Genomic DNA, 25,298 nt, shown 5'->3' on the forward strand with positions numbered 1-25,298 from the left:
TTTTATTTGGATTCTAGTTGGTTAACATACAGTACAATATTGGTTTCAGGAGTAGAATCCAGTGATTCATCACTTATGTACGACACCCACACAAGTGCCCTCCTAAATGCCCATCACCCTCTTTATTGTATTTTTGAACTGGTTTTTGCTCTTTATTATTTCATTCCTGTTGTTTTTCCTTAGGTTTCCTTTGGTGTTCTTTTTTCTAGATTCTTGAGATGGAAATTCAAGATACTGATATTTAATCTTTTTTTAATATATGCATTTATGTCTATAAATTTCCCTCTCAGCCCTCCTCCAGCTTCATACCAGAGTCCTGATTTCTTCTTCAATTCATTGAATTATGTAGCTTTATTGTTACTTAATTTCCAGGTAGTTGGAAATTTTCTCGTTCCCGTTTTTGTTGCTGATTTTCAGCATAACTCCATTATGGCCAGAGAACTTACTCTTCAGTATTCAGTTGTTTGAACCCTGTTGTGCTTTCTTTATAATCGGACATTTCATTACATTTCATTTTTCCATGTACATTTGAAAATTATGTGAAATTTGCTGTTGTTTTAATTTTTTCTAAAGTCAGGTCGGGTTTGTTCATTGTAGTGTTTTCTGTGTCTTTACTCTTTTTTGCTTTGTTTTTCTCAATCATATGTTGAGAATTTCTTAAAGGTTCTATGATTTTTGAATTTGTTTTTCTTTCAGTTCTTTTCGTTTTTGCTTTAAATATTTTGAAGCTGTGTTTTGGGGTGCATACGTATTTGAAAATGTGATTTTTCCTGTTTGGATTATTTTCTTTATCGTTATGAAATGTCCTCCTTTTTCTTCAGAAATGTATCAAGTTTTAGAGTCTGATATTAGAATGGATACACTACTTTGGGGGCCTAGTGTTTGCATGGTAATAATTTTTATTCTTTTACTTTCAATTTTCTGTTGGTCTTGTTTCTCAAGGGCACCTCTTTTCAGTTTATCACTTGGTTTTCATTTTCACTCACTGTGCGGTCTTCCTGTTTGTTGCATAATTTAACGCAGCTAACCAGATCATGTGATACCTGATCCAGTTTTGTAATTAACTTGATTTTATTTTTTGATAAAACATTTCCTATTTTTTTGATGGGTCACCCTACATATAACAGTATATATCTTTGACTTCTTATTTTACTACAAATAAATACTTTGCCACTTCTCCAGTGCACTTTACTCCGTAGACCCCTGCCTGCCTTTGCATTATTGTTGTGATATGTTGTCATGGTGACATGATGTTATAATGACTGCTTTTAAAATCTGTATTTACACAGATTGATCCTTCCTATGGTTCTCACATTCTCCCATCATTTCCATCATCTCCTCATTTACATCTAGGTTATTTTTCTTTTTTTAAATTTTAATTCTTGTTTAGTCTACAGGCAGGGTTCTGTTAGTGTCAAGTGTGCGATCCTGTGATTGAGCACTTTTGTGCTCAGTGCTCAGCGTGGTGAGTGTGCTCTTCATCCCCGTCCACGTTACTTTTCTTCTGTCTGAAGCATTTCCTTTTCTATTTCATTTAGTGAAGGCCCACTGGAAACAAACTTCTTGTTCTTGTATTTTTGAAGGATATTTGTTTTTCTGCCTGACATGGAATTCTGGGTTGGTATTTGTTTTCTTTAGCACTTTAAAGTTTTTATTCCTTCATCCTCTAGCTTATGTCATTCCTGTTGAGAAATCACCTGCTGGTTTTATTGTTGCTCTTTAGTAAGTGATGTGTCATTTTTCTCTGGATGCTTTAAAACTTTTCTTTGTCACTGGTTTTTCAGTGGTTTGATTATGATGTCCTTAGGATTGGTTTTCTTTGCATTTATCCTGCTTAAGTTTTCTTGAAACATTCCAGCTGATGTAGAAGTATTTCACTGGGCTTTTAAATTTGTGTTTTTATAATGGTGATTGTAGTTTTGCTACAAAAGATTCCTTTTTGGACATTTATATATCCTTTTTCATAAAGTGCTTATTGAATTATTTTCATATTAACTTAAAAAAGTTTTTAAGTAAAATTTAAAAATCTATCCTGGAGTTCTCAAAAATTCCTTATGATACTTTTCTTAGTCTTTGAAAATAATATTTGAAAGTGTGTATTTTGTACTTAAAAAATAAATTATTTGTGTCAGTTTAAAATTGTAAGTTGTGGGTATAATTGCTGATTTATTTCTCTGTATGTGTTGTATATCACTGTTTTTTTAAATTTTGGAATATACTCCTTTATGAGGCAGAACTTTGTTTTTTCTTAGTTTCATTTCTCATCTCAGATCACTTGTATATGGCAGTCTGAATAAATCCTTTTGAAGTTAATAATGGGCATCTTTGCAATTACTCATATTATTGATAATATTAGGTTTTTACCAGCTCATTCTGTCTTTAAGTAGTACGTCTTAAAAACTAGTACAATGAACACTTTTTGAATAAAGATTTATGTATTTTAGAGAGAGTGAGAGAGAGACAGCATGAGCAGCAGGAGGGATGGAGGGAGAAGGAGAGAAAATCTCAAGCAGACTCCCCACTGAGCAGGGAGCCCTATGTGGGGCTCAATCCCAGGACCCCAGGATCATGACCTGAGCTGAAGTCACACGCTTAACTGACTGAGATACCAAGGCCCCCCCAATGAACACTTTTTAACTAATGAATTCTGTAGAGAATAGTATATAATTGAGTTATTTTTTGTGTCATCTATAACCAGTCATTTCAGAAAAATTTGGAATGAAATGTAATATACGTATATATTTTTTTGATACTTCAGTATCCCGGGATCAAGTTAATGACTAGTGTTTAGCCCTGTTTGTATATGTGCTGATTAATAGGGCATTCTGGTTAATAGTCTCTTGGCCAGCTAACTGCTGCTCTTCTGTACTCTACTGAAAAGCCTATGCTACCAACTATTTAGAAATACTAGGAAATATAAATTATATTTTTTAATGTCATGAAGCAAAAGACAGAATATTGAAGCCAACTAATTGTGTCATTTTAAACAAATAGGACCGCGTTATGTGGTACAAATAGGTGACAAAATTATTGACTACAATGAAGAATTCCGCCTTTTCTTGTCAACAAGAAACCCGAATCCCTTCATCCCGCCAGATGCAGCCTCCATCATTACAGAGGTTAACTTCACTACAACAAGAAGTGGGTTGCGAGGACAGGTATGTATGGGCAATAAGAAGTGACCTCAGGAATATCCTGTAGCTTTGTGTACTCAGGAGATACTCTGAATTGGAATCAACTTTGTGGAAGTGATTAGTATTTAAACTTTTGAAACCATCTTGAAACTACATTTGTGAGTTAGAGTCAAGCTTTCGGGTTTACGTTATCATTTGTGTTGGACTTACGCACTTGTTGTTAACATCGAATCACTGCTTCTCCCACTATTACGTTAATTTTGGGGTCGATTTCTGTCATGTGTGGTAGAGTTTGAGAGAGAGAAGGCTCATAGATTGAGATCAGCTACGTTTTCTAATTGTGAAAAACTGAAGTTGAAATGTGAGAATTGCATTTAATTGACCTGTTTGGCTGGTTGAGGGCGGGTGTTGGATTCCCCATCTGACATTTTTTTTTCCACTAGAACATACGTGTCTTTGAATTTTCGTATCTGTGTATGACTTTTTATAATTTAGAACGTTATTTGACTCTCAAAATGAGTTTTTATATCTAGGCTTTTACTTACGTAGTTCCTTACTCATTTTCCTTTTAAGGCTGTCATGCCTGTTGACTTTGAGTCATTCCATTTTTTACTCACCTAACAATTGTAGACTCTTCCTGTTTTGATTTAATATGATAGTATGTGTATATTTGTTACAATTTTTACTTAATTATAATTTTTAAGAATTTCCTTTAAAGTATGTTTTCTTATAATAACATACAGCTCACAGCATGTATTTTTATGGATAGTATCTTTTGACTTACTTGATGGTACGTCTTATGAATAAACCTGTGAAGGGATTACTCAAAGCATGGCAGAATTAATTGACAGAATTGCTCATTCTCTCTAGAACCTGTCCATCCCCTCGCGAAAGGGGCTGTTCAGATCCGTAAGAAGTGCTCAGTGAGAATGCTTGTCCCGCAGATTCGCATTTACATGTTTTATGACCTGCCAATGTCATCCCCTAATTTAAAGTTTCAAAATGAAGAATTTGACATAGCATTTTAAAAATAGCTTTATTAAGATTCAATTAATTCACCCATTTAAAGTGTACAATTCAGTGGTTTTTTTAGTGGACTTGCGGGGTCTTATGGTAACTCTGTTTAACATTTTGAAGAACAGACTTTTCCGAAGTGACTGTGCTTTACTTTCCCGCCAACAACGTCTAAGGATTCCACTCTCTCCCCATCTTGCCAACACATGTTATTTGTGTTTTTAATTGTAGCCATCCTAATGGGGATGAAATGGTATCTTGTTGAGACTGTGATGTTATAGTATTTTAAGTAATATATCTCTTTATTTCTTTATATGAATATTTGACACTAAAAAAACTAGTTTTCATAGTTTTTATATATTTTATCTAATTTTAGAAAAATATTACATATTGATATGTTACGTAATGCAATTTCTTACAGATGTCCTATAGTATTTAATATTTTATTGATCAGTTTATTTTGCTTCTTTTTTTGTCAGAAATAATTGTGAAGTGTCTCATGTTTAACTAGAAAGAATCAAATGAGGTACATAAAATCGTAATAAATTTGGTCAAGCACAAGGCCTGTTTGTGGGAAGTTTATGTTTTGTCTTGTTTGAACTTTACTGCTAAAATAACTTTGACTTAAAAAAAATTTTTTTTTAAGCTTTTGGCTTTAACTATTCAGCATGAGAAACCTGACTTAGAGGAGCAGAAAACAAAACTATTACAACAGGAAGAAGATAAGAAAATACAGTTAGCCAAGCTTGAGGAATCTCTTTTAGAGGTAAAATTTAGTTATTCAGGATGCTTTCTTATATTACATTTTTTTAGTGAATATAATTAGCAGGTTTTTTTTAAATTTAACAGTACCTTCCACATGTTTTTGGTTGTGCCAAAGACATGTCAATATATACCTTAAAATCAAAATTCAAAGAGAGAAAAGTAGATGTCTTAGAATACAAGATCTTAAGAAATAATGGTAATTAATGTCTAAGACAAGTGATTTTTAAGTAATACTGTATACTGTATTGTTTCACTAATACTTAGTTATCTATTATATGCTTAGAATTTCAAGCAGCATTAAAATGTAGCATAAAATTATGATTTAATCTGTAACTTTAAGTAGTTTTTATTTTTATTAGATTGATAAAATTAATACATATGCAATGCTTTGATGATATAGTATATCATGATTAACTCTATCATTCTCATAAGCTATAAAATGTTGAAATTCTTTTAAAATAATACAAGTTTTCATAAACATCAAATTAATGATAGTTAATATGGGCTTCTTTTAATTGGTTATTTTAATATGTATGATAATGTTCACATTATTTTATTAATTTTTGCTGCAGACACTTGCCACATCCCAAGGGAATATTTTGGAAAATAAGGATTTGATTGAATCTTTGAATCAGACGAAAGCAAGCAGTGCACTTATTCAGGAGTCACTGAAAGAATCTTACAAACTCCAGATTTCCCTTGACCAAGTACTTATTTCCCTTTTTTTTCTTTTTGGTGATCTATATCATGTTTTCTTAAATTTTTATGTTAATATGACTAGACAGTATAGAGTCAGGACTTTGGGGGAATGACGATTACAAAAAGAGAGAGCTCTTCAGAAACCCCAGAGCCGTGGGTCTGATCGATCCTGCTGTAGAGAGGGGGTGAGAGGCTCAGGGCACCGAGAATAAGGTCTGCCAGCCTCTGCTGACTTCTGGAATAACGTGATCTCAAGTTCTGGGGCGACAGTTTTATACTGAAATTGAAAATGAGAGTATTGGAACTGACTGTTAAAAGCATCTGTGCCATTCCTGGAGCTTTTTAAAATTAAGGCATGTTTCGTATATTAAGTAAGAGTTGTAAGGTGTCTTTTCCGTTAAAAAATTTTCTTCCCTTAAAATGCTTTTTGCCTTTCTTTTGATAATCCCTTTTGCAAAATTCTAACCCAAGTTCAAAACAGTCTATCTTTTCTTCTCCTACATTCTAATGATTGAGCTTTGCTTGAAGGCAAACAGATGCTCAAACAGATGAGTGTTAGTGTGCATTTCCAGGCTCCAGCCTGACCTGGGCCCTCGCTGACAACGTCCTTTCATTCTTTGCCAGGTCGTCTCGGTGACCCTGTCACGTTTTCCTTTCAGTATTTTTCAGCCCTTGTCCAAATTTGTACACTTACATATCATAACTGTCTTACTTGGGAAAGTGCTCTGTTGAAGCAGAATAGGAACAGATTGATAGCCCGCTTCTAACCCAGCCCCCTCGGTTTCTCTAGCATGGTGTTGCTGCACCTCTCATTTTCTATTTCACAGCACGGGGATGTCGAAATTCTTGGCCTTCTCCTTCTGAACAGGTGTCACTGAGTCAGCCCTGTAACGTTCCCAGCATCACATTTGTTATCCTGGTGCTCAGATCACAGTGACTCCTCACAGTCCTGTTGGGAACCTGAGGCCGTTCACTTCGAGGATCCCTTCCCTTCTGCCACAGAGGAAGTCCCTGTGCGCACGCCGAACAGTGCCAGGGGCTTTCTTACTGGGTGCAGACACCTGTTCCAGTCTCTGCTCCCGTCAGCGTTCCTGTGGGCCCCAGCCCCCCACACACTCTCGACTCGGGGTTGCGACTCTCCTCTCCTGCAGGGGGGTAGTGGAGCCAGGCCCTGGCATCACCTAAACCGCTTCTCTCTTGAAATACAAGATGGCATCGTTCATTCTCGGATCATAATTGCATACCTTTTCTCCTTACCTTCTCCGTCATACAAGTGCTCTTGGTCCTCCGTACGGTGACCCGTGAACCACTTCTACCTCTGTCATCCGGGAGCTAGAGAATTCTTTCAATACATTGCCCTCCGTTTTGTAAGAACAAGGAAACTAGATGGTATTATTCCCTTTAGTTACACAGTTCTGTGATTGGTCGTCGTAGTTGGTGCACATTATGTAGGACTGGTAAGGGCGGCTAGCTGGGAGCAGAGCGGCCTGTAGGTGGCAGGCGAGCACTAGCACTAAGATGTTTTTCCCACCCAACCTCTGATCCACAGGAGCGGGACGCCTACCTTCCTCTGGCCGAGAATGCCAGCAAGATGTACTTCATTATCTCTGACTTGTCCAAAATTAATAACATGTACCGTTTTAGTTTGGCTGCATTTCTCCGACTTTTCCAGCGAGCTCTGCAAAACAAACAGGTACGCTCTCCGTTAACCCCCCAGCTGATGCTGAGTAACAGAGATCCTTGACTAGGTACTTAGAGAAAGAATTTCCTGAGAAAACGTCAGAATTCTATTTCAGAAGACCACATCCAACAATTTTAAAGTGTATCTAAAGAAACTAGCTCCTTAATTGTATTTTATGTTCTTAACAAACTACCCCAGTGCAACAGTCTTCTTAATGGAAATGGTTTCAATTCTGAGCACAAATTAATAAGTAATAGATTATCATTAAAATGGTATAAAGAAATTATCTACATGATCTCATTCCTTGGGGGAAAACAACCTTGAAGATTTCATGTCCCTGTGTGCCGTCTGGGGCCGTGGTGCGTGCCGGGTGCTGTAGTTAAGGGGGTAGAGGAGTGCCCTCTGCGCGATCAAGTTTGTGTGCTGACAGAGGGAAGGGGATCTTGACGGATATAAATGGTCTTAACCCGAAGGTAGCACGCTGGCTTTATGTTGAGTATTCATGTATTGCAGACAACTTTGACGCCAGAAGTAGAACCTGCGTAGTATTTTTGAAGATTGAGAGGCTGTGCAGTGTGAGCCCTGTCAGCACGTGCCATGTGGACGTTTTCCTGATGATCTGTGCTGAATGTCACTGTACCCCTAACTTGGCAGATCAGACAGTGTTTTTCTTCGGCTCATGGGTTCTGTGGGAATTGGGTCAGGGCCGAGCAGAGATGGCTTACCTCTCTTTCACAGTGTTGGGACCTCAGTCGGGACATGAGGGGAGGGGAAGGGGGGGTTGGCTGGGGCCTGGGGCCTGAGGGCTGGGTGAGGAGGACCCTGTGCTGGGCTTCCTGGCGCACAGAGTAGCGGATTTCTGATAGGACATCTTGGGGGCCACACGTGTATTCCGGGCCGTGAGGCGGAAGCTGTGGTAAGTCAGCCTGGGGTCGGTGTCATCCGTGCTGTCTGTTGTCTGGCGGAAGCAGTTGAGAGGGTGGGGGAGGAGGCCTCACCTCCTGACAGAAGGATGTCACAGAACATGCCTATGTATTAAGACAGCGACAGACATTATTGATGGTTTCTCCTTTTTTCAGTGGGTTGCTCCTCTAGTTTTCTTCTCAGTTAAATCCCCAGACTTGGATGACTGGGACCAAAGTGCCCACGTGTAAGCTTTCAGACAAATGTTGTCTCATTACCTTTGGAAACGTGCTGTTGGCCTGTGGAACGGAGGCGGCGAGAGCACCTTGTCCATCTATAGCTCCGCCAACAATGGATTATATATATATCTGCGATCATTTTTGCATGAGAAATTTCTCATAAATTACTTAGAAAGTACACAATTATAAGTTCATTTTAAATTCTTTCTTGTCCTTTCGTCAAAAAATATTTCTGTGAAAAGTCAGTGACTCTGAAGGAGTATGAGAACCGATGAACAGGTTAGCAGTTCTGCCTGAACCCAGTGAGAACATTGGTTATTCTGTGCTCTTTACAAAAGCGTGTAGCTCAGTGTCTCCTCAGGAGCCGCCGGTCTTCGGTAGTGTGGCTACTGAATAACATTGACCTTTGTGTGTGTGCGCGTGTGTATGTTTGTGCATGTGCACGTTTGTGCGTGTGCATGTTTGTGTGTGTGTATGTGCTATGCATGTTTGTGCTTGTGCATGTTTGTGTGTGCGTGTGTATGTGCGAGTTTGTGTGCGTGTGCATGTTTGCGTGTGCATGTGTATGTTTGTGCGAGTTTGTGTGTGCATGTGCATGTTTGTGTACATGTGTATGTGCGTGTTTGTGCGTGTACATGTGCATGTTTGTACGTGTACATGTGCATGTTTGTGTGTGTGCATGTTTGCGTGTGCATGTTTGTGCGTGTGGATGCAATGCATGTTTGTGCGTGTGCATGTTTGTGTGTGCGTGTTTGTGCGTGTACACGTGCATGTCTGTGCATGTGTGTTTGCGTGTGTGTGCATGTGTGCGCGTGTACGTGTATGCATGTGTATGTGCGTGTTTGCGTGTTCATGTGTATGCACACATGTATGTGTGTGCGTATATGTGTGTGCGTGTGTATGTTTGTGTGTATGTGCATGTGTGTGCGTGTTCACGTGTATGCACATGTGTATATGTGTGCGCGCGTATATGTGTGTGTGCATGTGCATGTTTGTGTGTGTGCGTGTGCTTGAATTCATTTTTAAAAGCATATAATTTCAAATATGTAGAGTACAAAACTTGCTCTGCAGTGTGCTGGAGATCCATTAGATCTTGCAGCAGTGCACGATAGAGTGTCTTTCAGTGGATCCAGGGTTCCGTGTCACATGTGGTCTTCGTGAAGGAGTAGTGAAAGGAGCGGGTGTTTTCCATGTGAGCTGTCAGGTAGGACAGGTACTACCAGGGCCAGACCGAGGTCTGCTACATCTGAGCGCCACCCCGTGAGGTTTTGTGCTGGTCACACATTGCCCTGCTTATCCTGGATGCATTTCTCTAAACTGTTACAATTGTCTTATGAGGTTTTTATTGTCAGTTTTAATCATAAGGAAATAAAATTTAGCCTACATAGTATACCAGGATTGAACTTTTCAAGGCCTGTATCCTCCCAAGTGCTCCCTGAGGTGAGAGGTAAACCTGTCACACTTAGGGAACAGCCCAGCCTTGACAGTCTCCTCTGCCCGTTTCTACACCGAGCTCTTCTTCAGCAAGCAGAGGAAATAGCCATTAGTGATATTTTCCAAATCATGGCAGTCGTGTATGATACAGAAATACAAAACAGATGAAAAACTAAAGGTGCTCTGATTTCTTAAACAGCATCAGCATCACATTTGTTGTTCATCGTTAGTTAACAGGAAGGCATGGTTTAAGATTGTTTAGGTTCTTATATTGAGGATGAGAAAATTCTATATTGGGTGTGGTTCTGGTCCCCGTGTTTTCAGGCTGGATTGATCATTGTAATACAAGGAATGAGATGGGTTTAACCCATACTCATAGAGTAGTATTAATGCCATTAGGTGTCAAAGTGGTATCATCAAATTCAGTTCATGTTGTATTATTGGAAGTTGACTGTAATTTTCATTCATTGAGAGCCTTAACTCTGTGCATTAAAGAAAAATACATCAAGTATTTTTATCATATTAGTGTACAAATTTAATGCCCTTGTTTGTTTGGTCCCTTGAGTTGACAAAGATGGTTCTTCCAGAATCAGCTTTGAGTCTGGAGGAACAATATATAAGTGTGATTACGCTATGGGTATCATTTAAATGTTTATAAATTTCCTAATGGTTTTTCAGTTTTCAAATTATAATCTACAGGATTCTGAAAATACAGAACAGAGAATCCAGTCTCTTATCAGCTCATTAAAACATATGGTCTATGAATATATATGCCGTTGTCTATTTAAGGTAAGAAATACTGTTTTTTCATGTGTAAAATACTACTTGTACTTTGATTTAATACAGTGTTACAGTTAAGTTGTATAACCTTTACCTACTGGAAAGGTGTTGAAATTGGCACTTCTGATACTTTCCCAGAATGATGTTCATTGCTAAGTAGAAGGTCTCACGGCCTTGCGAGATATGGTTGGGACGGAGGAGAATGACGCGTGAGGAAGGGAGGGCAGACATGCCGCAGGTCAGCCGCCGTGGCTCTGGACGCCCAGTATCCCAGGAGAACGGGTCATTTTCTAGCTGCGCTCGGTGTCCCTGCCTCAGCACTGTTGCCAGTTTGCACCACATTAGTATTTGTTGTGGGGTCTGTTTGGGTGCTCTTCCTCTACACACTTGTTAAAATAAAAACTATCTCTTGACATTGCCAGTGTCCCCTAGGTAGGGGATGAAACTGGTTCCATTCCTGGCATTAGGCAGTAAACTAATGCCTGAGTTATGAAATTTGTCACAGACGTCTTCATATTACAAGGGCCTCCGAGGAATATAAAGTGAAATGTATTTTAGAAATTTTTGAATATTGTAGAAACAGAGGATTTTGTCTTAGGATTTTTTTTTTTTTTTTAATTACCAATCTTTGGGGATAGGTTGAGGAAGAGCTTTGTAAAGGCAATTAACTGCATGAGAGAAATAGAGTTATTATGGTACAGTTATGTAGAGTTCTTAGAAAATTTTGGAAAAGATAGAGTTAATACATTCTTTAGAAAGGGACAGTAACTTATGAGTAGAGTCAAAATGTTGACGATCTTTACTTGAGACAAGGGGTATTACTGGAAGCTCACAGACCTATAGTTGGGTATTTCTGCAGAATGTTTCTTTAATGAGAACTCTAGCGATACCTTTATAGGTCTATAGACAGTATATATGTGTATTTTGGAGGTCTTTCCCTCTAAAAATCACCTATTTGACCCCCAGTTTTAACTTACATATATGTCTGGAATTATAAGCAGATGATCTCAAAGCCCATTTTGTCCCTAAAACGTTATGACCTTAGATAGATATGAGGATGGCATCTCTAACATTTGTATGATGTATTATTGCACATAGTACTTAAACGCTTTTATTACACAGACACAACTTAAAAATATTTTCTGAAAGACTTTCAAACTTTATCGGACTATATAGCGGCGCCTGGGTGGCTCAGTCGGTTAAGCGGCTGTGATCTCAGGGTTCTGGGATTGAGCCCCACATCGGGCTCCCTGCTCAGAGGGGAGTCTGCTTCTCCCTCTCCCTCTGCCTGCCACTTTGCCTACTTGTGCTCTCTATCTCTCTGTCAAATAAATAAATAAAATCTTTAAAAGAAAAAGTTTATGGGACTATATACATATATAGAAAAACTATATAGAAGAACCTTTCGTCATTTCTCCCCGTTCCGCTGCTTCACTCCATTAGAGTAAACCAGTCCAAGGCTCAGTTGGCTCTTTATTGTCTATTTCCTTTCTCTTCATGTGCATGTGTGCAAATACATAATGTTTTTTCTTTTCCTTATTATGTATTTTGTTCTCTTGCATTTCTTTTGTTGTGACAGGTCCTGAAGATCTTTCCAAAAGTAGAACTATGTTAACCTCATTATTTTTAGTGATTGTGTGGTATTCCGTAATATGGTCATATGTTGTTTTATCTACTACTCTGTTGGTGGATATTATTTATATATATTTTTTTGCTATTATGAGTGAACACAGTGAAATTCTGTAAATCTATCTTTATGTACATATGTAAGTATTTCTATTCATTAGATTTCTTCATGGAAGTATAATTGCTGGTCCAAGAAAAGGTACCTTTCAAATTTTGTTGAATATTATCAAATTGCCTTCTAGAAGTTTTTTATCAGTTAATAATTTTACCCACAGAGTAATTAAGGTATCTCCTTCCTTGTATCCTTGTCAACCCTGGATATATTATTAGTCTTTCTATTTTTAATCAAGTTATGGTTTACAAATATTTTTTTATCTCCTCTGCATTTTTATTAAAACTTTATTTTTACCTTCCTCCCTTGTTTGCTATGTTTGTTGATTTCCTTGATATTTTAAAGAATACGCTTTACATTACAGAACAAGTCTACTTTATTGTAATTGTTTTTATATTGTATTTTTTATTTTTAATTGCTTTATTGGATTTATTTTGTGATTGCCATGTTATGAATTTTTATAATTAGTTTTTGAATGTAGCTTTAATCTTTCTTATTTTTCTAGTGAATATGTTAGAGCTGCAAGGTTTCATTTCGATCACTCTCCTAATAATATATTTAGTGCTTTTTTACTTTCCTTTCAAGGCCTGTGCACTAAAATAGGCTATGATTTGTGAAAGTATCACAGACCTGCACTTATTTTAAGGTGCCACCAAAATCCTTATGAAAGTAGATGTGTTATAAATAAGTATTACTCTTGAAAAATGTTTAAGTGGAAAGATAATATAAACTTTCATATTCATTCCAAAGGTTAGTAGTTTATTAGGAATTTCTTGTTTTTTTTTTTTTTTGTTTTTTTTTTTAAAGATTTTATTTATTTATTTGAGAGAGAGAGAATGAGAGAGAGAGCACATGAGAGGGGGGAGGGTCAGAGGGAGGAGCAGACTCCCCGCCGAGCAGGGAGCCCGATGCGGGACTCGATCCCGGGATTCCAGGATCATGACCTGAGCCGAAGGCAGTCGCCTAACCAACTGAGCCACCCAGGCGCCCAGGAATTTCTTGTTTTTGACCCATGTATCTGTGCTCTGCTTCTATATTCTTACTTTATTTTTAGCAATACAGTATATTTACTGGTGAGATTTAAATCCTTATGTCGTACATTTTGTAATGTAATTAGGGAAAGCTATATGTTCAGCATCAAGACGATTTAATGTATCAGTGCAGTTTAGTGAGGGTCACTTCTTGTAAAAATACATTGAAGTGAGGTTCCAGCCAGCGTTTGATTGCACGAGGGGAGAGCTTGGAAGGTTGAACATCCTGACAGTGTAGTGCCCAAGTGGAATTTTTTTATTGCCCGTCTTGAGAAATACTTTTCTGTTGTGAACAATTACACTTACTTTTAAAAAGCTATCATGTATAATTCTTAAGACATATTTTAATTGGTGATGGAATATGTAGTTTCTAATATTCATATTTCTCTATCAGTAATACTAAATTTGTTCATTGTGAATTCAGCATTCCACGGAATTTCAGTGTTGAATAATAATTCAGAAAGCACATTAATTGTGAAGCAATGAGGTACATTTCTCAAGATTTAGCATTATATCTGACTTGGGATGGAACTGATTCATATTTTAGTGAGAGGTGTTTGGAGCTTCAGCAACCAGCTTCACATTAAGTGCCTGCCAGTCTGTTGCTGATGTTGCTGTCGTGTTGGTGACAGTGAGAGACCCTAAAACAGAGGCTGCGATTAGTATTCACATCACACCCAAGGGAAGGCAGCTTGACCTGCAACAAAGAATGATTGACTTGTTTTGTAGCAGAAAATTTAGACTTTTAATAAACTTTATAAACCAAATGGAGAAAGCTGGTGAGCAGTTTCACTTGAGGTTATTGGGTCTGCCGTTTTTTCTTTCTTTCCAAGAAATCAAAAGTGTTTATTTCAGTAAACTAAGTATTTTGGACAATTATAGGATAAGTAGCATATTTAGTTCCCCAAAATTTAGGATTATGATGGAACTGTGTACAAATTAGTGCTTCTCCATATCATTCTTCATCCCAGTGTATCATTTGGAACAGATACAAAATAGTGGAAGTTGCTGTTGGAAGCTTAAACAATTTCCACATGTATTGGATGAGAATACAGAAAAGGGTTGGAAAGAGTGTTTGGAGAGCATCTACTCTTGTGTTTGCCCTTCCTCGTGGGAGGATTCCCCGAGAGAGCTCGGCTCTGGGGCAGGAGGACTGCCTGGTGGGGGGGCGGGTCGCTCACCTCACCTCCCTCTTCGAATGAATTTGCTGGTTAAGTAAAATACGGATGAATCAATCATACATTTAAAAAATAAAATGATAGCGTCTCATGATTGTGTTTATCTGACAAGTCATTTAATTTGGGTTCTGGTATTTTTTTCTGTCAAAATGTGTTTTGTTTTAACAGAGAAGTGGAATTTCTCTGATTGGATGTTTATAAATTTTATAACTTGTTGCTATTAAAATGAATCCTGATAATTTAGATCATCTCTTCTGCTTAGAAAATTTTGAAACCTAGCATCTAACCCTTTAGATTTTCTATAAGTAGAATTGGATTGTGTAGAATTGTTCATTAAAATGTGGGACTTAACTTCAAGCACAAATGTGAGTACTCAAGTTCTATGCTATCTCGGTATTCTTTAGATTAGAGCAAGGCTTCGTATGGTAACATCTGTTTTATACTTTTCCTTGAATGTATTTGAAAGCGATGAATAGTGTAGAGTACCAATAAAAGAAATAGATTTATTATTCTTTCTACTGCTTCTTAATCTCTGAGAATCATGAGGTTTATAGAATTCTTTAAGATAAATTTCCTCTTCAATACAGTATTATGTAGTACATCAGGTTACTATAAAGTGGGTAGTTATTATCTGTCACATTACAATGTTCCAGGCACTGTACAAGTATCTTACATACATTGTTATTTAATTCCTACAACAATACCATTCTAGAAAGGAGGAAATCAAGATCTAGAGCTAGCACCTTTCTGTAGGTTTTTCAGATGTAGAGGATGTTGGAACTGGAATTTAAAGCCACTCTGCTTGATGCCGGAGACTCAGGCTGATAGAGTGTGGGGGAAACAAAATCGTCGCATCTGGAAATGTGAACCCTATCCCAGCCAAGAAGTGGACTTTAGGATTCCCGTATCTCATATGAATCGATGCTACTGATTTATACTGTGCAGGCGTCTCTTAGGATTTTCCTTCATTCAGCTCATTTTGTCGATGATCAGTTGAGATTCTGCTTATTATATATCCCCTTGATAGTAAAGAAATTTGTAACAGAACCCAAGTGTAATGAGATAAATTGACATTGAACTGAAACACCTAAATTTTCTGATCTGATGAGCAGTGTAGATCCAAGGACATTAGAGGTACAAAATATTTTCTCAACTGGATATTGACAGGTTTTTTATTGTTGTTATTGTTTGAAGTAAGTATGTAGAAAATCTGTAAGCTTGGTTTATTCATTCTTAACTTGGCTCCAGTTTATTTGGAAATTATGTGTTCTCTTGTCTCTCAGTAAATTGTATTTTTAGGAGTATTTCTGAGTCATAATTGTTCTTTATTATACTGTTACTCTTAAATACTTATGGCTAAAGACGGCTGCCAGCAACAGCTTCTTTGGCCATCTTTGGTTGGGAAAGCCATTGACAGAGATCCCAGGGAGCCTGGTTTAGGTCATGGGGTACGTATGCCATTATCTGTGGAGGATATCATAGAGTTGGCTCCGTGTGATTATATGCTGATCCCTAAGGCTACGATGTGTTCTGGGACCGAGCACAGAGAGAAGGGGGGCCACCATTATCCACTTATTGACTGTATATTATGTGGCTTACTTTCTGCCAACATTTTGGAGCTTTGCCTCAGTAATAATGAACAGTTAGCTCACTGACCACAGCGGCTAATCTGAGAATCATAGTGGCAGGGCCTGGCCTTTTCTTCATTAACCCTGGAGACTGCGTTATTTTTCCTCAGGTCAAAGGAAGAAATGGCTAAGATAAATGTAGGAATACTGCGTGTGACTTTGTGTGTATACCTTAATCCTTATTTCTTTACCTTAGAGGAGGGATGCATTTTAAATATCCATTAATATGTAAAATAAACATCTTAGAGGCTTACCCAGCCAGTCACTGTTCAACCCCAAACCTGAATTTGTACTTTCTGACACCTAAGAATGCTGCACAGCCCCCAGATGGCATGTCTTGATTTTTATAGTTTCAAGTCACATGGGACTTACTTCCTATACATGGTGGTTGGTTGTACCTTTCTTTCCACACCGAGTGATGGCCATCTGCTTAAAATTTTTCTATTTTGAGAATTTTTTTTTAAGTCCTTGACTATGTTATGGTTGTAAACACATGGTTTTTATTTATTCACTTAATAGGCATTTGTTGAGTACTTGCTGTGTATACATACACAACATACACTTTCATGAAGTCAGTTATTCCTCTGTATTGTATTACTTAAGACACTGAATCTTTCCAACAGAGGGGTGATTTTCTTGCAGGCAAGGAGGTTACCTGCTGGTAATCTTTACAGCCCGTACAGTTAGTCTATGTGTAGATTTATAATCATAAGCGTGTATTAGATATAAAGTGTTATTTATAGTATGGGAGAAGCTATATAAAATGCTTAAATTATAAACTGGTGGGAAAAGATGGTGCTTGAGTAGATAGGCTTGTTGGTGTTGTTAATAAGCATTTACTGTATTTTGTAACAGAAATGAGAGAAGCTTATTTTAGAAAATTTACAAAATACACAAGAAAAAAGGAAGAAACCAAAAATAACCCATAGTTGTAAAAATAAATCACTGATAAAAATTGATACCAATTTTCCAATTTTTTTCTGCAGATATATATCCATATATGTTTATGTAAACATATTGCCTCTCCTTCCATTGTATGGGCTATGCTATATATTTTCATTTGAATATTGTTTATGATAAACTTTTGAACATTTAGGTTGTTTCAGTTTTTCCTCCATAATAAAAAATCTTGCATTAAGTATCCTCATTTCTTATCTATGAATACATTCATCATCCCTTTGCATAACTTTCTAGAAATGAAATGTCTTGATTTAGGGGCATATAGAATGTTCTGGATCATGTAAGCATACCCAGTGACAAATTGAAGAAAACTAATGCAGGAGGTTGATCTTCTTGGTAATGACTGATTCAGACCTCAAAATTGGATTTCAGCTAGTTAAATAAACACATTTTTTTAATGGGTTGTATACGATGACTAATCTTTAGCATTTTCTCTAAAACTTTGGGTACTTTCTCTAAAACTTTGGGTACTTTCTCTATCCTTCCCGCCTGCCACTCAGAAGTGTTCTGTTTAGGTGCCACCTGAATAGTCATTTCTTATATTGCTAAAAGTAGATAATTTAAAGATAGAACACAGATTTTGTGAACTGAAATTTCAGGACTATGCTTTTCCAAAAACACAAATTTAGAAACAGCAAGATAACATTTGTTATTCTTTTTAGGCTGATCAGTTGATGTTCGCTTTGCATTTTGTTCGAGGCATGCATCCTGAACTTTTTCAAGAAAATGTAAGTGGGAATAAAGGAGGAAAATGTTAGAGTTACATAGAAGTTTGGTAATGGGCAGATTTATGGTTGGATTACAAATAACTTTAGTCTGGAAATTATCTATCAACCTGTTAATTTTTTACTAAGTTAGAATTTAGTGTAAGATGCTGATTTCTGCTTCTCCCCTCTGGGTGAGCCAAGTATTTATTCAGAGGTATGGTGAGGCAGCGTGGCTTACCACAGTGCTTCTGGACCTTTCTAGACCCCCGTGCCCTGCTTGTCCTGCTCGTACGGGCAGTGGAGCTAACACACGTACAAAGTGGAGCAACATGGGTGTATAGCGGCCTCATTTATTCCCTTCACTGACTTGCTCCGAGTCAGCATGTGAAGCAAGAGGGTGGGCAGTTCTCAGAGGCTTCCTGGGGCCCAAAGCCTTATGTTAGTCTTTTTTATGTATAATTTATCTTCTTTGTCTGTAACTTTATTTCTGGTCTGACAATCATCCTCTCTCCAACTTGAAAAGAACCTCCTTCAAGTTAGAGCTAACTAATCCATCTCTGGTGTGATTCTAACATTTAAAAACAAATTATTTGTAAGTGATTTTCTGGTTTTGATGCCATTATCATCAAGTGAGTAGAGTAGCAGGGTGGGAGGGAATAGTATATGGACAGTGAGCTTTGACCTTCACCTCTACGTGGTCAAATTTCATGTCCTGGGTTCTCCTTATTTGTATACTTAAAAGAACGCAGACCTTTCCACATGCCTATTTTCTCTCTTTGTTTCTAATTCCACATGTGCTGGCTGACTTGTATTGTTTCTCCTAAATTTGTTAATTTGACTCCTTTTATTTCCACCATTAGCTTTGATGCCTTTCCCCCCTCCTGTATCATGTTTTTCACCATGATCAGTACGTTCCACACTGTGTAAGATTTAATATTCCCTAGTGTTCCCTGTTGGAGTATATGTAATTATTGGGAAAGGAGAACATTTTTCTCTGACTCCCACCTAGTAATAGTAATCATTTCTAGTCTCTTGTGACTGTATAATTTCAGTAAGTGGTCATGCTGGGTGGAAGCAGGAAGTAATTTTGTTTTTTTTCTATATTGCTCTCAAATTTTGTATGTTTTTTCTTTATTTGCTGAAAAATATGTAACAAAGAATATGATAGTGCCCATTATTATCTTGGGCAAGTTCAGGGTAAAGACAGATTTTCTTGGAGTACTAGATTCTGTAACCCTGGGTCAGTCATGATTCCGTGGATTAATTTAAAAAAAGAATAATGGCAGTGTTCTAATTTGTTGGAAAAGATAAGTTAATGGAAGTACTTTTCTCTATTTTTTCCCAGCATACACAATTTTTAAATTTTTGGTGCACTTTATTGCTTATTTATTAGTGAAAAATGGCATGTAATGGGGCAAATTAAGACAAATGCTGACTGAACATGACATGTAAATTTTTCGATGTTGAAACATTATATATATAGGGAGAGAAATTGTAGTTACATTTTTTGCTTTAATAAAATGATTTCTCGTACTTTGCATAGGAATGTGTTATGTTGTACCTGAACTCATTCTTGATGTTAATGTTGTACCAGAAGTGGGAAGATGTGACATGAGGTCTATTTTTTTTCCATGTCCTTAGAAAGCTGCACTGTAAGCTATCTTTTAGGGAAATTGAGAAAATTCTGTTAACTGGTTGTATTTTTATATTTTTTGTTTTACTCATATTTTTATTCAATAGGAATGGGATACGTTTACAGGTGTGTTTGTTGGAGACATGTTGCGGAGAGCTGTAAGTAAAAATAATAAAATTCTTTCACTCTTAGGGAAAATAGTTCTGGCTTTGACTTCATGAGATATTATTTGCTTCAGAGGAATTTTAAAGTACTGTTGAAATTATACTTTAACTAGAGCAATAGGTCCTTGCCTCTATTACTGTACTATAAAATGGACCTAAATATTTTTTGTCCTTAGAGACATATATTCTTATGAGAATAATACTAATTAGATACTAAGAAAGTAATATACTTTATAATCCTGGAAAAATAAAATTTTGTGTTATGACTAGGAAAATTCCCTAAAACTGAAGTTTAAAATTTTAAAAAAAATTTTTGGTAACTTCATTCAAATTTAGCTTTTTCTTTACTAATTTTCTATTTGCACATGTAATGAATAATATTTTTCTTCAAAGCAGCATACCCAAACTGTAATGCAAAATCTAGATTATGTCTGAAATGCAAGATATTATTAAAAATAATGTAAAATTTATGGCAATTTTTTATTTTATTACATTTTTCTGAAGTTTCATAAAAGATTATGCACAATGAAAACGAATGCAACATTTGTGTAAATGGTTGTCTATACCTTGTTATATAGAATTTTACAATAGTAAAATAAATTAAGTAATAATACATAGAATGAGTTTTCAAATCAGTGTTCGTAAAATTAGCTAGTAGTCACTTGTTGATTTTTCTGAGTTTGAATTTTACCAAATATACCAAAGAGAATAATTGCTCTTATAAAGGACTCTCAGCAGAGGATCCGGGATCAGCTCCCGTCTTGGATAGACCAGGAACGAAGCTGGGCGGTGGCGACACTGAAGGTATTCATGACTTTTCTACTGTGGGGAGTACTTAAACTTCTCTATTTGAGTTATCTGTTTATTTTTTTTACGTGCTCCCTATTAATACTCAGTGTTGATATTTCTGTGTATATGCCATCAAATCCCTGGGTAAAAGGATATCAGAGAATTATTCTATTCTGATTAGTCCTTTAATCCTTAGTTAAATCTTTCATTCAACATATACATATTTGGTCTCCATTGCACAAGATTCTGTGCTGCACACCCACAGGGAATAGAAGGATAAGTAAACAAAAGATCTAATATGGAACGTGGAGGCCTTATTTATAGAATAATTCAGGATTGGTAATGAGATGCAGTATGATGCTTAGGAGTTTCAAATTCAAACTGTTTCTCTTTTATTCATCTTTGAAATATCCCTCACCCGCAGCTCCTCTCCATCCTTGCGATCACTCCCCGAGTTTTGACTCTCATCATTCACCTGGGCTTTGCTGCAGAGCCTCTGCTTCTGACCTCAGGCCTCTCTGTTTCACTGTGTCCTCTATGTTTTAAAGTTGACTTATAATTCAGTTTGCACTCTGTTAAAACCTTCTGATGGCTTCTGTCACTCACAGGATAAAGTCCATCGACATCTGCATGAAAGATAAGACAGCCCATGACCTGCTCCTTGCCCACCTCTTGCATTTTATCTCCAGTCCACCCCTCACTGTTTCTTGCACTTACAGTTCGCGTTGCTGCTCCCTCTACCTGGAATGCCCTGTGGCTGTGTTTACCTGTCAAACATCGATTTCACATTTGAAGACTTACCTTCTTCATTCTGTCTCTTCTGTTGGCATACATCTTGAACATCCCTACATCATAGCACCTGTCATACTGAGACGATGCAGTGTGTCTGCCTCTTCTCCCAGGTTGTAAGTGCACTGAGATGAGGATCCGTGCCTTGTCAAACTTGATGTCCTGACACCCAGTGCAAAACCTGACTCGTACATTCCTTTGATTATTCAGTAAGTGCCCCCTGTACTCCAGATGCATAGTTAGTTTTCTGTTAGGTACTTTTTTTGGTTGCACAAATTAAGATTATGAGTGGACAAGCTAATGACAAAATAGGTGATGTAAGTTTTGCATTGTTCATATATTCTATTGAGTTAAGGTATTTATTAAGTATTTATAATATGCTGGTTGACAGTGGAGAGCACAGATGTATAAAAGTCTTTGTTCCTTCTTTCTAGGAGTTTGTCACCTAGTGAAACACTTTTGACACAGTTATAAGACCTGGCTCATAAACTCCTAATGGGAAAAGTAATAATTATTGTTTGAACAGCTGATCTCCAGTCACACTTGGGGAAACATCTTACTTTTGTAACCTAAAAATTGTAATGATGCTTGTTTTTTCACATACTCATTTCTATTTAAGTAAAGAAATGCAAAATATTTAGGGAAGACAGCTTTCCTATTCAAAGAAGGTTTATAATACACATTAATGTTTTATTATCAGTTTATAAAACATTTTTAAGTGGATTATCTCATTTATTTTTTTTGTTTTTATTTAAATTACAGTTAGTTAACATATAGTGCAATATTAGTTTCAGGCATACAATTTAGTGATTCTATGTGAATTTTCTTATTTAGTTATCATACCAACCTTAAGAGACAGGTATTATTAAATTCTCTTTTTACAGATGAGAAATGAAAGTCAGTAGTAGTGAGTTAAATGAATGAGCCTAAGGTTTTTTCTTAATTTAACACAATTTTTGAAGACCTATTATGTGCCAAGCAATCATCCTAAATACTTCACATGTATTATCTTACTTTATCATCACAATAACCTGATGAGGCCGTAATTATGCCTGTTTTAGAAAAGAGGAACGGGAGGTGGAGCGAGGCTAAATAATTGAGCCAGGATCAAACAGGTGGGAGGTTTGGGAGCTGTGATTTCAGTTCAGGCCTTCTGACACCAAAGTCCAAGCCCTCAGTTTCTCGATTTTCCAACTACAGTGTTTTCCTTCTCTCTGTCTCCCCCGACTCCCCATTCCCAAGTGTGAGGTGGGTGCCAAGGGCAGGCTGCGGGGCGCGGGCCGTGGGGCAGAAGCGCGGTTCCGAAGTTCAGCTGCCAACAGTTCTGTCTGCGTTCTGGACTCAGGCCTCCTGGGTGCTTCTGTGGGGAGCCAAAGACAAGACAGACAGACTTCTGTCAGAATGTGTCCGTCTGTCTGTTCCCCGTCGTCCCTCCCCTGCCCGGTGCAGCTGCTGTCGCATGGCACGTAGTAAAGGCTGCAGGGGCGGCTCGCGGTTCCTGGTCACTTACTGGTGACTTACTGGGTGCACGGCATTATGCAGAATTTGAAAGGAGATCACCTCACCGACTGTTACAGCCCGATGAGGTACCTGCTGTTACTGTCCTCACCTGACAGGTGAGGAAACCAGGCACAGAGCGACGTGGTCACTTGGAAAGTAGAGTCAGGATTTGAAATGGGGCTCTTTGTGGTCGAGTCGGAGCTGTTCACCACTCTGGACTGCCGGCTGTTCACGAATACCTGTTGAATCAAGTCCGTCGATTCTGCTCTGTTACCAGTCCGTCGTTTTTCTCATTAGTCATATACTTAGTGCCTATGACTAGTCAGCACAGTGCCCGTAGAGTGACAAGTCGATGTTTTCTGATAGGAAGAGACTGTGCTGAGCACAGCTGCCTGTAGAGAATCTAGCAGGTACTCGAGTGTGATACGGCTGGCGCCACGCTGAGTATAGGCCTGGGGATTTGACCAGAGTCTAACGTGAAACCAGCACGCCACCTCGCTGCCTCGGATTCCTAGCCAAAAACATCTTGGTTATACAATGTGTAGCATAAATTGGTAGCAGTAGGCCCTTATACACTAATTGCCACTAAATTTAATAGGCTACCATCAAGTGTTATCCTAATAGGCTTAGATCACTTATTAAAAATAACGTGAAATGTACTTAGTTTTCTGCTGTATAAGTTTAATTTTAGTTAAGTTACATAATGAAATTTGGGCAATATAATGGGTTATTTAGAAATGAATATAGCTACTTGGATGAAGCATCCTTAAGTATTTGATTTGGGTTTATATTATGTGACATTCTAGTACTCCAGATACAGGTCTTCCGAATTCACCATTATTTTCAATAGAAGTTCTCCATCTATACAGATTTACATTTCTGATCTTGTAGCCCGGTGTTGGTAAAAGTCTGGGGGAGAGGCTGCTGGAGGGAAGGGGGGATGGCAAAATGGGTGAGGCTGTGGGGCGAGTAAGTCATGGGAGTAGAAGGCACAGCAAGGGGTGTGGTCAGGGTGTTGAGTAGTAGTTGTGTGGGGGCAGGTGGTGCTACACTTGCACGAGCACAGCATAGTTCAGAGATTTGAATCACTGTGTTGTGCACCTGAGACTGATGTCGCATCTCAAAAAAAGTATACTATACTAAAAAAATTGTTTTTTAATGGGCAAAGGACCTGAACAGACATTTTTTTGAAGAAGTTATACAAATGGCCGACAGATACACAAAAAAGGTGCTCAACATCATTAATCATTAGGGAAATGCAAATTAACTCACAGTGAGGTATCAGTCCACAAGTCTTAGGAGGGCTGTAATTGGAAAGACAAGAGATAACAAGTGCTGGCGAGCTTATGAGGAAAGGGAGAATGTGCAGCATTGGTGAAAATACACATTGGTGCAGCCATTATGAAAAACACTATGGAGGGTCCTCAAAAAATTAAAAATAGAAGTACTGTATGCTTCAGCAGCCCTACTTCCTACTTCTGGGCATACATCCCAAGGAAATGAAATCAGTATCTAAGAGATACCTACACTCGCATGTTTATTACTGTAATTGAGAGCACCCCTCAGTGGATGATGGATGAAGAGAATGTGATCTATCCATCTATAATGGGGTATTATTCATCCACAAAAATTAGAACTCAGAACAGCTGCAAGGGGGATGGAGGTTGCCAGGAGCTGAGGGTGGTGTGAAATGGGGAGAAGTTGGACACTGGGTACAAATGTTTGAAAATAAGGTGAGTTCTGGAGAACCTAGTGTAACCCGGTGGCTCTATGTTAACAGTACTGCTTAATATACTTTCAGTTTACTAAGAGAGTAGATTCTGAGTGTTCTCGCTACAAAAAAAAATGGTAACTTGTGAGTTAATGTGGATTTATTTCATTAGGGTAACTGTTTCACAGTATAAATGCTTATCGAAGCACTTGTTAAATACGATTTTGTCGGTACCTCGGTGAGGCTGAGCAAGATGAAGAACGGAGTTCGGGAGAGCGGGTCCTCGGTGCGCAGGAGGAGAGGACTGTGCGGGGAGAGCCCCGGGGGGACTGAGGCGGGAGCGCGGCTGGAGCCGGGGAAGCAGAGGGTCGGAAGGCTGCGGGCGAAGGAAGCAACGTGCTTGCGAGGGCGACGCGGAGTGCGGGGGGCGGGCGGACGGCGCTCCCGCAAGGACTGGACGCGCTGGGAGGCCGGGCGTGATGTATAACCCGCCGTGGCGCGGGCGGCGGCGCTTGTGCGCGGCCACCAGCGGGCCGTTGGGCAGCGTGTGCACACACCGACCGGACGCGCTCACTTGCAAACACCGGCTGGAAGTGTTTGATTTTATCCAATTCTGGGTTGGGCAGGTCGACCACACTTCCGACGTAGGATTAGATGAGCCCACGGGAAGGCAGGACGGCGGGGAGACGTCCGTCCGTAACCGCCTCCGTTGATCCGCAGCCGCGCGCGCCCACGCACCTCCACGCGCGCGCACAGCCCCCACACGCACACGCGACCCCCACACGTGCACACGCATGCACCCCACGCACGCACCCCACACA

The 25,298-nt window shown here is 38.4% G+C and overlaps 1 protein-coding gene across 14 annotated transcripts in view; it reads left to right on the forward strand.

The window, feature by feature from the left end:
* The window catches only part of DYNC2H1 (dynein cytoplasmic 2 heavy chain 1), a 300,244-nt gene that overhangs the window by 128,643 nt on the left and 146,303 nt on the right, over positions 1 to 25,298 (forward strand). For 12 of the 14 annotated variants that reach the window (XR_004302235.1, XM_032427898.1, XM_032427903.1 and 9 more), the window contains 8 exons: positions 2,995 to 3,158; positions 4,795 to 4,914; positions 5,486 to 5,620; positions 7,162 to 7,305; positions 10,548 to 10,658; positions 17,847 to 17,912; positions 19,632 to 19,682; positions 20,415 to 20,492. Coding sequence is in view for 13 of the 14 variants with exons in the window: in XM_032427898.1 (XP_032283789.1) it covers positions 2,995 to 3,158; positions 4,795 to 4,914; positions 5,486 to 5,620; positions 7,162 to 7,305; positions 10,548 to 10,658; positions 17,847 to 17,912; positions 19,632 to 19,682; positions 20,415 to 20,492 (869 nt within the window). In the remaining variant the exon portion in view is untranslated. The remainder of the gene's footprint in view (positions 1 to 2,994; positions 3,159 to 4,794; positions 4,915 to 5,485; positions 5,621 to 7,161; positions 7,306 to 10,547; positions 10,659 to 17,846; positions 17,913 to 19,631; positions 19,683 to 20,414; positions 20,493 to 25,298) is intronic. The other 2 variants (XM_032427899.1, XM_032427902.1) reach the window with 1 other exon arrangement.

Source organism: Phoca vitulina, unplaced genomic scaffold (genome assembly GCF_004348235.1).
Source record: "Phoca vitulina isolate PV1807 unplaced genomic scaffold, GSC_HSeal_1.0 scaffold38, whole genome shotgun sequence".
Taxonomy (NCBI): domain Eukaryota; kingdom Metazoa; phylum Chordata; class Mammalia; order Carnivora; family Phocidae; genus Phoca; species Phoca vitulina.